General features: G+C 40.3%; 1 protein-coding gene across 1 annotated transcript; it reads left to right on the forward strand.

Annotated features, from left to right (window-relative positions):
- Positions 1-8,973: 8,973 nt before the first annotated feature.
- On the forward strand, positions 8,974-11,234 carry LOC139473871 (uncharacterized). Its single transcript, XM_071256655.1, has 3 exons — positions 8,974-9,211; positions 10,267-10,434; positions 11,005-11,234. Exons 1-3 carry the CDS (start codon positions 8,974-8,976, stop codon positions 11,232-11,234), a joined length of 636 nt encoding a protein of 211 aa, XP_071112756.1.
- Positions 11,235-12,392: the final 1,158 nt, after the last annotated feature.

Here is a 12,392-nt window from a genome sequence, read left to right on the forward strand (position 1 = left end):
TTTCTTTGTGCGACAAACAAATATGTCCTGGGCCCACTTGCACAAAGCAATCTCAGAGCAACGACTATTATAAGCCTATGTTAAAGTATGGGATTTACGATCATCTCGTTTAGTATTCTATATACACCTCATCTCCCACATTAATCTGTCACACCGTAATATCACTGAAGTACGGTTCCGACAAAAGGGCGTTAATTCCAAATTCACTCACTCATTGATACACTCATGATATAACTGAAATACTATTGAAAGCATGTGTCACAGGGTCGTAAAACCAGTCTAATCACGGTCTTGTGACCGCACCGCTTCCCTCACTCTGAATTGCCCTGCTTCCGTCACCGTTCGGCAAAATTCGGCGGTCGCCGTACGCCTTGTCTTTTCGTTCATTGTAAGAGATTAGTGCCCCGTTTAGCGGTGTTATTGTATAGTTAGAGCATGTATTGATTTGATATATGTTATCTCATAGATGTATGCGAACATATTCATGTATGGAAAATGTTTTGTAACTTTGATTTACTCGCAGTGGCGGGATTTTCTAGACTCGTTAGTAAGAGGTTATGGGTCATTTTTCTCTTTGACTTGGCTGTTGTGAGCTAAACATTATTGACTATGCTTTTATATTTCGTATCCCGTTTTTTTCCAGTAATCCGTGGACAACCAACATCCCCGGGATTGTCAAGTTTAGGCCAAGTACCTATTTACCATTTGGAATCAAGTTACTCTTTTGGTCAAGTACCCTTTTTTAATGATTGTGAGTCTAGATATCCCTTAAGTCAAATGCCTAGTATGTTTAAGAAGTCTAGTATTTCCTTGCCCAGTCAAAGTGAGAGTCTTTAGTCTTTCAGACTAGTTTGATATTCGGGCGTTCTCGGGGGCACGGGTGGCCCAGTTGTCTAAGGCGCCGCGATTCGCTGTGCAGAGTTGCGTCCCTTGGGCACGCCAGAAACCTATGATTGTGGGTTCGAATCCCGGTTCGCCCTGATTATGTTTCTAGGTTTTTCAGCACCATACCCGTGCTCGTGGGTTTCACCGAAGTGGTAAACGTCTGAGACCTTCATCACTTCGGGCTTTCCTCCCACATTAAGCTGACACGCCGCGATATAACTGGAATACTGTTAAAAGCGGCGTTAAACCCAACTCACTCACTCACTCACTCGGGCGTTCTCGTCTATTCTATTGTCCAAGAGACATATTTTAGGCATACTTCCTCTGTGTTTATTTCCAACTTTTGAACTCGATTCACTTGATGATCTTTCAAGTTTTAATTGGTCGCAGTCGACCTCATTGGCTGTCTGTGTATCTAGTCCACTATCGTGTCTAAGTGTTGATTTAGCTACACTCTTTTTATCACCGCTATACAGTTGCTTAGAAAATCTGCTTGTATAATTATTCTGGTTTAGTTAATCAGTGATCACTTTTGTCAAGGTAAATTGGGTTTTTGATCCGGTTTATATTCATCAATATTTACAACTAGCTAATAATAATAAAACTTCACGAGCCTATTACCACGTTTCCATATCTTGAATAATAGCATCCTGACCTGAGGAGAATAGCTCCGTGACACAAGGTTGAACCCACTGCACTCAGAGAATATTGACACAATGTGAAAGACACTACGCATGATGGGATGGTATGAACTTGCATCCTTACTTACTAATAGAAGAAACTTGCATCCTTACTTACTAATATTTTCTTCTGAAGGATGATTTCTTGTTGAATAATTTGTGTGTGGAACCAGAACCAAGCCTTGGTTGACGAAACGATAACGGAACAACATTGAAAGGTGTTGTTATACAGTAATTAATATTGATTTAGATTAATCACTGTACGTGAGGGTCCATTTGATGTTGAATGGGTAAACTCCCAATTGTCAAACAATCCATTTGTCAGACGAAGCAATCATCAGACAGTGAATGAGTGAGTGAGTATGGTTTTACGCCGCTTTTAGCAATGTTCCAGTAATATCACGGCGGGGGACACCAGATATGGTTGGTTGGTTTGTTGTTTAACGCCGCACTCAGCAATATTCCAGGTATATGACGGCGGTCTGTAAATAATCGAGTCTGGACCAGACAATCCAGTGATATATATCATGAGCATCGATCCACGCAATTGGGATCGATGACATGCATCAACCACGTCAGCGAGCCTGACCACCCGATCCCGTTAGTCGCCGTTTACGACAAGCATAGTCGCCTTTTACGGCAAGCATGGGTTGCTGAAGACCTATTCTACCCCGGATCTTCACGGGTCCTGAATGATGTAGTGAAGGTTGGAGTTGGAGATGAACTTTCGCCTGATGAGATTCAAACAGACTTTGCGGTGTCGGCTATCAGGGCAGTTGAAGAAGTTTACCCAGATGCGGAGGTCCGAGGATGTTTTTTGTCGATTGGAAGCCGTGTGGAGTAATGTAGCCGAGAAAGGACTCACGCCTGACTACAAGAAGATGCCACAAGTCCAAGCCCATGTGAGAGGAGCAGCTGCCCTACCACTTCTTCCACTTGACCTAGTCCAAGACCCATGGGTTGCAGCTATGGAAGGAGGTCCTGACTCAGAGAAGACTTTAACGACTACATCACTTGTACCTGGGTGGACTACGGCGCATTCTTTCCTGCACGAATCTGGACACAGTATGGCAAACTTGGTCCCATAATCAGAATCACTTGGAAAGATGGCACAATAAACTCCAGCATCGTATCGCCAAGGCCCATCCAAACATCTAGCCCTTTGTGACCTACATCAACAACATTGAAGCTGTGGACAAGGTCAAACGTGCCCATCTTGATCTCGGTGCCCCTTCCTAGGACTCGTAAGTGTGTAGGCTTGTGAGACTTATCAGAGCACTTCCAGACTGGAAGAAAGACTCATTACAGTTCCTAGACGCTTCTGGACATTTGATTAAATTAGCAAAATAGTTTGTGAACTTTGACTCCAGAAACTTTTAGGTTTGTGAATTTGACTGTGACTATGACACAATAATATGAAATTCATATTGTGAATTTACATATTTCATATTGACATTAATAAGTTGTGTATTACTTTGATGTGATTTGACTGATCATTTTGCACACAAAAACTAAAATGATACATGAATAAAACAACATAAACTATGACTATGACATTGTTCTCTATTTGTATTCATTTCCCAGATTGCCTACACTTTCAATGATCAAGTTCAATTATTATTGGTAAATTACGTCCATGTCATCCTGACCATCAGACCATATCATGTTGTTTAAAACTGCAGGTACATTAGGATTGTAGGCTCATTGGGAAGCTACCGTTCCAGACTCGAAAATTTACAGGCCGATGTCATAAAGGTGGAATAGTAGTGTGTGTTGCGTAAAACAACACTCGCTCTCTCACCCATGCACTCACTCACTCGTTCACTCATCCATCCACTCACTCAAAATTAATGGATCTTCAAAGATAAAATGTCTAAGAGTGTTGTGTATAATGCGAAATTTTAAATTTTGTTACAAGTTTTCATTATATTACAGGTTATTTTTATAATAAAGATTATGTATTAATTTTCAAAGATAAGACGATCAGTTGTGTATCATGTGAAATTATTATATATTTTTTTCAAAGATTTAAATCAAACTATAGTATTTAAAAAAAACAATGTACAGTAAACTACGGTTATTACGAACTCAAAGGGACTACTAATTTTAGTTCGTTATAACCGTAATTCGTTATAAGCATATATACAGCATAACTACAGCATATAGTCGTGACTAAAAAGTCAGTTCGTTATATCGGTTAGTTCGTTATAAGCGTGTTCGTTATAACCGTAGTTTACTGTAGAAGTATTCTTTGAATGCTGACTAAGCTGAAGTACTATTCATTCTTTGGATATAATATCGCTAACTTAAGATATTTATAATTAAAAATCAAACTTATGAAACAATCAATTGAGGTGATAGTTTCTTTTGCGCCTCAGTTTTGAGGTGTCTTGGGCACAGAAGCAGCAACAATAACCGAAACAGTTTTACCAATTTTGTTTGAATATAACAATGCACATTGATTGAAATTTTTAAAAAAACAACTCCATCACTTAAACGATTGCAGCGATATTATTTTTATTAGAATCCAGTGCAAACGTCATGGGAAATCATTATCTCCAAGGGAGCAACTGCAGGATGGACTGACTGTGGAGACAACAAATCAGTTGCACAGTGAATATACATGGGTGTGCATTGGAAATATCCCCCGTCATACTATAATACTATTGAATAATAGTTGGAAAAGTCATGTGAGTATATCAATTATTAAAACAATTCTTTTTTGATAAGTTAGTCTTTTAGTTCTATTGAAAAGAGAAATGAAATCACAATTATTATGATTGACTATTATTTTACATACCGATCAACACTTTAAGCAATACAGCATATCATTTGTGAAGAGAGACCAGCCAGATTAATGTCGTTTTGGGTCAAGAAGATAGATGTGGAAACATTAAAGTGTGGCTATCTCTCACAAAGAGAACGATAAGGTCCACCCATTTCATCAGAAACACAATATGCTGGGCGTGATTTGTATTTGCTTAAATTTTATTGAACGTAAAATCTCGAGTCTAGGATCATATGCTTCTAACAAATCTGTCATAAATTATAAAGTTATCACTTTCGGAAAATGTATGGTTATGTAGGGAACATATCATCACTATTTGATAGTGGTGCATAAATACTTGCTCATAATATAGACGGATTCGTACAACGGATTTCTGATGATTGCGGTTTTGTGGATGTATTGGTCATCAAGCTGACACTCCGTGATATAACTGAAATCATGTTTAAAGAAGAATTAAACCACTCCTTCATTCCCTGTTACACTACTGTCTCCTCGATCGTGCCATGGGCGCGACATTATTATGCATGATGTACCTTAGTATGTGTCATGCATAAGAGGGGAGTCTTAGAAAGGCATTTAGAAGTGATACACCAAGGAAGAGAATTTATGGATGTCAACTTCTTTATTATGAGGACCACAACGTTTCGGAGAATATGGTTACTCCTTCATCATTATCTTCCTCATATCAGAGAAGACAAATGACACATGATCAACTGTACTGTCATATTCGTTGCATCATCCAAACCGCGGGAGTTCCCGCAATATTGACATAAATTCCCGCAATCATCGATTGCACAAATCCCGCAAATAGCGTCATGGCGCATGTCAAAAGAGCGAGGATGTGGACGCTCACGTTTATCAAAACAGTTGCATTCTTTGTGCCGAAACTGCGGGTCCTGTGACCCAGATTTAATTCCCTGTCGATTCCTTTTGTGGCACGCAGAGTATCATTTGCATAAGGTCATCCATATGTGGACACAATTTATGGATAACAACTTCTTTAATACTTAAAATACGACGTTTCGGTATAGATACTTATACCGTTGTCAAGCAAGGACAACGGCTTAGGTAGCTATACCGAAACGTCGCATTTACAGTATTAAAGAAGTTGTTATCCATAAATTGTGTCTACTTAATTTGGGGGAATTCTTCTCTTGTTACTACATCGGCATGAACACATTTTATGGTCTCGCTGCTCAAAGCAAGAATGTTTTTCACAGATGTATATTTTCTCCATCCTTGACGAGCATCTGTCATAATGTCAATGCCTCGACAATCTTCCTAATCAATAGATTTCAACAATGTGATACACACAGCCTCTTTCACGGTATCATCACAAGATTCCTGCAACACACACTCGTGATTAGTGTTAAGACCTCGGAATAATGAATTAATTTGCATTTTTCGAAAAGATGTTTCCGTGAATAGTCTTATAAAAACATGCTGTATATGGTATCTGTGGATTGAACCGCGGCTTCTTTCTCATAACTTTCACAAACTTGTTGTTTGTCCCTTTTCCGACCACACGATTTCCTAACACACCCCGTGCCCTCATCCAAATTGGATGAATGCTTAGGACAACTGTCAAGTACTTTGCAACTTCGCTTGTCTTTAATATGAATAAACAAAACATTTTCCTGTGACGCTTAATTTGACGGAAGAGTTGTTCGAGATGACTATGGGAGCCTCTGGTCATTTTAATTGTGAAATTGATTACTTTATCGTCCAATTCAAGAATACATCCTTCCTGATATCAACTCGAACTAACAAGATGGCTCCTCCCTTGCCGTCCTTGCAAGTGCAACAGAGATTTTGACAAATTCAGTGCCGATTCTTGGGATTTGTGGATCAGTGTCACAACCAGATTCCATTGTGAAGCCTGTTGAAGGAGATGATGTCAGTTCACACTGCTTTTGTCAACCATGCGTGACACAGCACAGGCAATCGTTGTTTGGGAATGGTGCCCCGCCTAGCTGCAGAAATTCGTCGATTCTAAAACAACGCTACAAATATTTCAGGACTGAGCCGAATAGACGAGTTGTTTGGGGAGATCCTAGATACTTGGACTTGAAGAAACGGACATTAAACGTAGCAGCATATCAAGGATTGGTGTGGACAAAACAGGAAGTGATGCCAGATTGTGTTTCAACACTTGTGCGCGAAGTGTATCCGAATCAAAAGAACCAAAAATGCATGGGACACACGTAGATCTAATGAGATAAAGATTGCGTGAAAGAAAAGGAAATCCATAATTAAAATTGTCTTGGAATATGTGTATTGAATTTTTCGTTTATTGTAAGTACGATATTATCTAGATAGGCCTTATGCTGGTCAAAACATCGAGTTTTATTTCGTTACTTATTTAGCCTTATCAGTTGGTTATATACATTGTTGATATATGTTTGTACATGTGACATATTCATATATTGTTGTCAAGCTAAGCAATATTGGCGCTACTTCTAGTGTTTTAAATTAGGTCACTTCCTAAACACTAATTAAAAAGTCAGTGTAATCTTTTAAGCTTTAGGAATATAATCTGATTTTTGTGTGGTATAACTGTTGAATGCAAGTGACTAATTATATATGCTACGCGAATCTGTCGTTTTCGGATTGAACTGAAAGAATCTTGTCACTAATACTTATGCAACTAACGTCAATTTCGTATTTATGTATCGTTACTGTTGCATTTACCGAAACTGTTGTTGTGCTGCCATTCTGCCGTAAATATATACACCATAATAAAATTTGACCACAAATGCATCGAATGTTTCACCCGTACACATGTCCATTTGCTTTGCTATTTAGAGCACAACCCCAAATAAGCTCCGCCCTCTGTGATTGATGCAGACGCTCAAACACGATCGATTAATTTTTTTATGATAAAACAACAAACAATTCATTGACTTAAATTGTAGATATGGTGTCATTTGTGGTATCCAAGGTTTGTCATTCAAGTTGATACGAAGTTTGGCGGTCTTTGGTGATCGTGTTTCCGTACAGTTCTCTCCACACTCGGTTGTGTTTACGTTGACAGTCACTGTTCGGAACTGAAACATCGCCACCTTGTGGGCTATTTATAGTCAGGGTAGGGCTTGAACTAAATATTATCTTTTTCTGAAATCCTAATACGAGGGCTGGTCAAAATGTTCTCAGCCTAACAAACAAAACCAACAACTGCAAAAGTGTTGATATAAAAATTTTCAACAGAATCGCCCTGCTTTTCAAAACACTCTTGCATATCGATAGTGAAGCTTTTCATTTCCAGTAAGAAGAAGTTTTCTAAAGCCACCCTGAAAAACCTATCCATGGCAGCTTTGATGTCATCGTCGTCGTCATAGTGATTTCCACGAAGTTGTTCATTCAGAAACAGGGGAAAATCATCTGGGGCCAGGTCTGGAGAGTATGGAGGGTGAGGTCGCTCCTCGAACCGTTATAATCGCACAGCAGCCTTTGCATGTCGGTAGAACTGCAGCAGTCAGCATTCTTCGTCGCTTTTCTTTGTTTGAATCTCTCAGGCGATGAAGCAAATCAGCATAGTAGGCACCGGTAATCGTCTTTTGACTTTCTAAGTAATCAACAAGGACCACATCCTTTGCATCCCAGAATACAGTGGCCATAACTTTCTTTACTGATTTTGAAGACTTGAATTTCTTTGGTGCCGGAGAGGTGGAATGGTGACATTCCAAGGATGGACGTTTTCACTCGGGATCGCAGTGGTGTTTCATCACCCTTCACTAATCTCTTTGTGCATTTGCCGAAACCCTCTTTAATTAGGTCTAAATTTTCTCTGTCAATGGCAGTTCTGTTTTTCCTTAAGATCAGAATTTAGAAACTTTGGCACCCGACGAGCAGATATATTATTCATCTGTAAATATTCATGAATAATATTTTCAGTGGATCCATGGCTTAGACCTGTGTCTTTCTCAAGTTCAGCGATGGTAATACACTTGTGACATGCGGTCATGAATTTATTGGGGGAGAAATGTTCTCTAAAGTCAAAAACTTGATGACTGTTCGGTACTCATTCTTTTCCATTTCTGTGTCCATTTGGACCACTGTCACGTTCAACTGGCTGTCACTAACATACAAATGGGCCCAAGAGACCAAATACACTTACAATGGACTACTCAAACAATGTACTTCATTGACTTTCACTTTGTTATGGCCAATAGTTGAAAGTTAGCCAGGCGCAGAGCATTTTGACCAGTCCTCGTACTTAGTAAAAGTGCAGTCCGTTTGGAATTACATTAGAGTGAACCCTCGGTACAACGGTCTCGCCTGATTTCACGACCGCCTGTTGTTTAGAATAAGTAAAGCACTCCTGCGTGCTGATTGGGAAAACAAAAGCAGACAGCACGGGTCGTCTACTTTTTTTTTATTAGCTTTACACTTCCACAGAATCCAGGCTTTCAGGTCGCAGTATTCCACAGAAATATCATTTCATTACAACTCCTAGCATATAATGTGAACAATGTCTGTAATTGTCTGTCCGTCTGTCTGTAATAATATGAATCAATATATCTACTGACAATATTTTTCAAGCAACATCAGTGAAAAGCTTTGACTGGCATTGTTCGACAGTTTTATTAAAGTTTTAATAAAATTTCATTTTCAGAGGAGATGGTGCCCGCTATTACTCTGTCTCTCGCCCTGACGAATCTTGTTGTCCACAATCTCATGTCGTGGATACCTGAATCCCTGGTTGACTGCAGCTCCAGGTGTTTCCACAACACATCATGTTCCTCCTTCTTCTACAACCAAGGCCATGGAACCTGTAACTTGAATACTGTTGTCTACTCTGCTGTGAGCGACACTCTAACCCCTTTAGACGGCGTGTTGTACTACGAGTGGAAGCATGGTGTGTATGAATTGTTGAATCTCACTACAACTCGCTGTGTAGGGTTTTGTCCCGTAACTATCACGGCAAGTATGAACCTTGTAGTGTTACAATCAATGGCTTTTTATTTAGCTCTTCAGTTACCATATATTACAGCTATATGACGGTTGCAGAGTCCAGCTACATCACCCGTCAGGTGAATGGGGATTAACGTCGCGTACAATTTTAACGCACTTATACAGCGACGGGCATGTTAACAACAAGTACGATCTTGTAGCCTCTTTTGGTATGACGTGGCCGGGGATCGAACCCCGACCTTCATCTCTCCGGGCGGATGCTCCACCAATTGTATGGTCGAGTCTGGTCCACACAAGCAAGTGTGCAACGAACCACTCAGCTGGGGCATGATGGCACACAATCAGCTGAATTACCGAGCCTCTACCCCTGATGCGCTTGAGTTTGTATGTCATGACAAGAATAGGTTGTTAGGGGCATATTCTTTCTTGGAATCCCCACAGGATAGCAGCCAGCCGAGGACAATTGAGAAGACAAATAATAACCATGCACATGTAATCATTCTGCTTCAAGACTGTTCTACCTGTCACACGGACTTAGATCTAGATGCATTGATGCTGCATCAAGACTGTTCTACTAATCACTCCGATATAGATCTGGATTTATTGATGCTGCTACAGAGCGGTTCAACTAATCACACAGATAGATGTATTGGTGCTACATCAAGACTGTTCTACTAATCACTCAGATATAGATCTATATGCATTAATTTCAAGTTGAGGTATTATTGATGTTGATGTTAAATTTCCCCACCAAAGCCCACATAGTTGGAATATACATCAAGCACCAATACACTTGATCAGTTCAAGCAATCGAGAAAATTACGACTAGTGTCATGTCAGATATTTCTCGAATATTTGGTCGTCTCATTTGGACGCAGATAATGTATGATGTGCGACCTTGTGGTTTATGGCAGCTGATAAATAATGCCATTAGGACACATCACAGATCTTCCCATGGTTAGATGTTTATATATGCAGATGTTTCATGTATACTTTCAGAAGGCTGTGATGAGTCAGCAGGTCGGACGTTTCAGAGGGCCTCGTGGCTGTGTTTCTATGGTGTTCAAATTGCGATGACACACAGCTCAGCACAAGCATCTTGCTCCCTCTTAACTGCCAACACCCAGAGTAAGGTGGATCAAGCTTACATCATAGCTTCACGCTACGGTAAATGATGCAGACATGAATTGAAGTCTTTCATACTTGAAAACATCTTCCAACACTCTATCGATTGGAACTGGTAACGCATACAATTCCACTTTCATCCACAACTAGATGACTGTCGAAGTTTTTGAACCACATACAATCAATCAAAACGCTTCTGGTAAATGTCTACCGATTGAACAACCTTCTTACATTCTGAATCTCTATCGATTAAGAAATGGATTGGGCAAAGAAGTTTGATAAGAAAAGATAAAACGCTACTTTGAAAACTTTCACGTCATCAAATGCACCATTTTTGCAGAGATGTATCCCTTAGACATATTCTGGGGGTAATGATTTCGAATTTAAGATATGATCTGATTAATATGAAGTTTGGTTTGTCAACGCTGGCGTCGTGCATCCTTGGAACAACCTTCCAAACCTCTATAGACTAGACCTGGTAACATACATAATTCCGCTTTCATCAAAAACTAGATAACTCGAAGTTTTTAAGCCATGGACAGTCCAAAGCGGCGTTGAAGCACACTCGTTTTAAGAATGACAAGTAGTCCTTACAAATGATATTTGTTGTAGGTGAACGTCAATGGATCGGGGGACATCTCTCCTCTGGCATTTGGAAATGGACGAGTGGCAAATCGTTCGGCGATTTTCTGGCATGGAGTGGCGCGCACCCGATACAAGGCAGGGACTGTATGGCCGCGCAGATAGCAAAGCCAAACTGGGGCTCGGACGTATGCGCTAGTGCCAGATGGTACATTTGTGAGGTATCAATTCCCCAGGAAACATCATATTGCAACTACTAGAATCTGATACAGGTCTTGGCAGTTGTATAAATCAATCCTGGGCTGGACAGTATGAAACCTTTCTGTAAATTACTAAAACTATCAAAATCAGAACATATGTAACGGTATTTGGAAATAAGACAAAACCTTAGGTCTTCATAGTGTGGACAATATGATAAAACATGCCTTTCATGTTCTATTTCACCCGTACAAAACGGGCAGGTTCTCTCTGCAAGCGGTTCTGCAACACATCTAAACCTTGACAGTGTTTGCTTGTTTAATTGTTGTTTAACGCCGCACAGCAATATTCCAGCTATATGACGGCGGTCTGTAAATAATCTAGTCTGGACCAGACAATCCAGTGACTAATATCATGAGCATCGATCCACGCAATTCAGATCGATGACATGCATCAACCAAGTCAGCGAGCCTGGCCACCCGATCCCGTTAGTCGCCTTTTACGACAAGCATAGTCGCATTTTACGGCAAGCATGGGTTGCTGAAGATCTATTCTACCACGGATCTTCACGGGTCTGTGTGGACATGAATGACACGGGTCTTAATGCCACCATGTTTAGTCATCCATCACCACGAAAAGTGTTTCATAAATTCCATCGACTACTGTTCATTTATTCCAAATTCTGGCATGCATGAAGAATACAGTTTACGGATTCACTGAAAATCTATACACGCATTATGACATTGTTCACAAGGTCTTCATCCATTATGATTGTAAGAATTTATACGACAAATTTAAATCAATGACAGAGTTTGTCGTGTGTCAGAACAGAGAAGCTTGCGTGCCCTTCCAACATCAACATGTTAAAGGTCTCGAGTGATATAGGTTGTGATGTACGCTGTGTGTAAGCGTATGTGCCCCGAGCGTTCAGGTACTTACCCTTAGTGTGAGTGAGTGAGTTGGCTTTAACGACGCTTTTAACAATATTCCAGTTATATCACGGCGTGTCAGCTTGATGTGGGTGGAAAGCCCGAAGTGATGCAGGTCTCAGACATTTACCACTTCGGTGAAACCCACGAGCACGGGTATGGTGCTGACAAACCTAGAAACATAATCTGGGCGATCCGGGATTCGAACCCACAATCATAGGTTTCTGGCGTGCCCAAGGTACGCAACTCTGCACAGCGAATCGCGGCGCCTTAGATGACTGGGCCACCCGT

This window comes from Haliotis cracherodii, unplaced genomic scaffold, assembly GCF_022045235.1.
Source record: "Haliotis cracherodii isolate W230 unplaced genomic scaffold, xgHalCrac1.p SCAF_3, whole genome shotgun sequence".
Classification (NCBI taxonomy): domain Eukaryota; kingdom Metazoa; phylum Mollusca; class Gastropoda; order Lepetellida; family Haliotidae; genus Haliotis; species Haliotis cracherodii.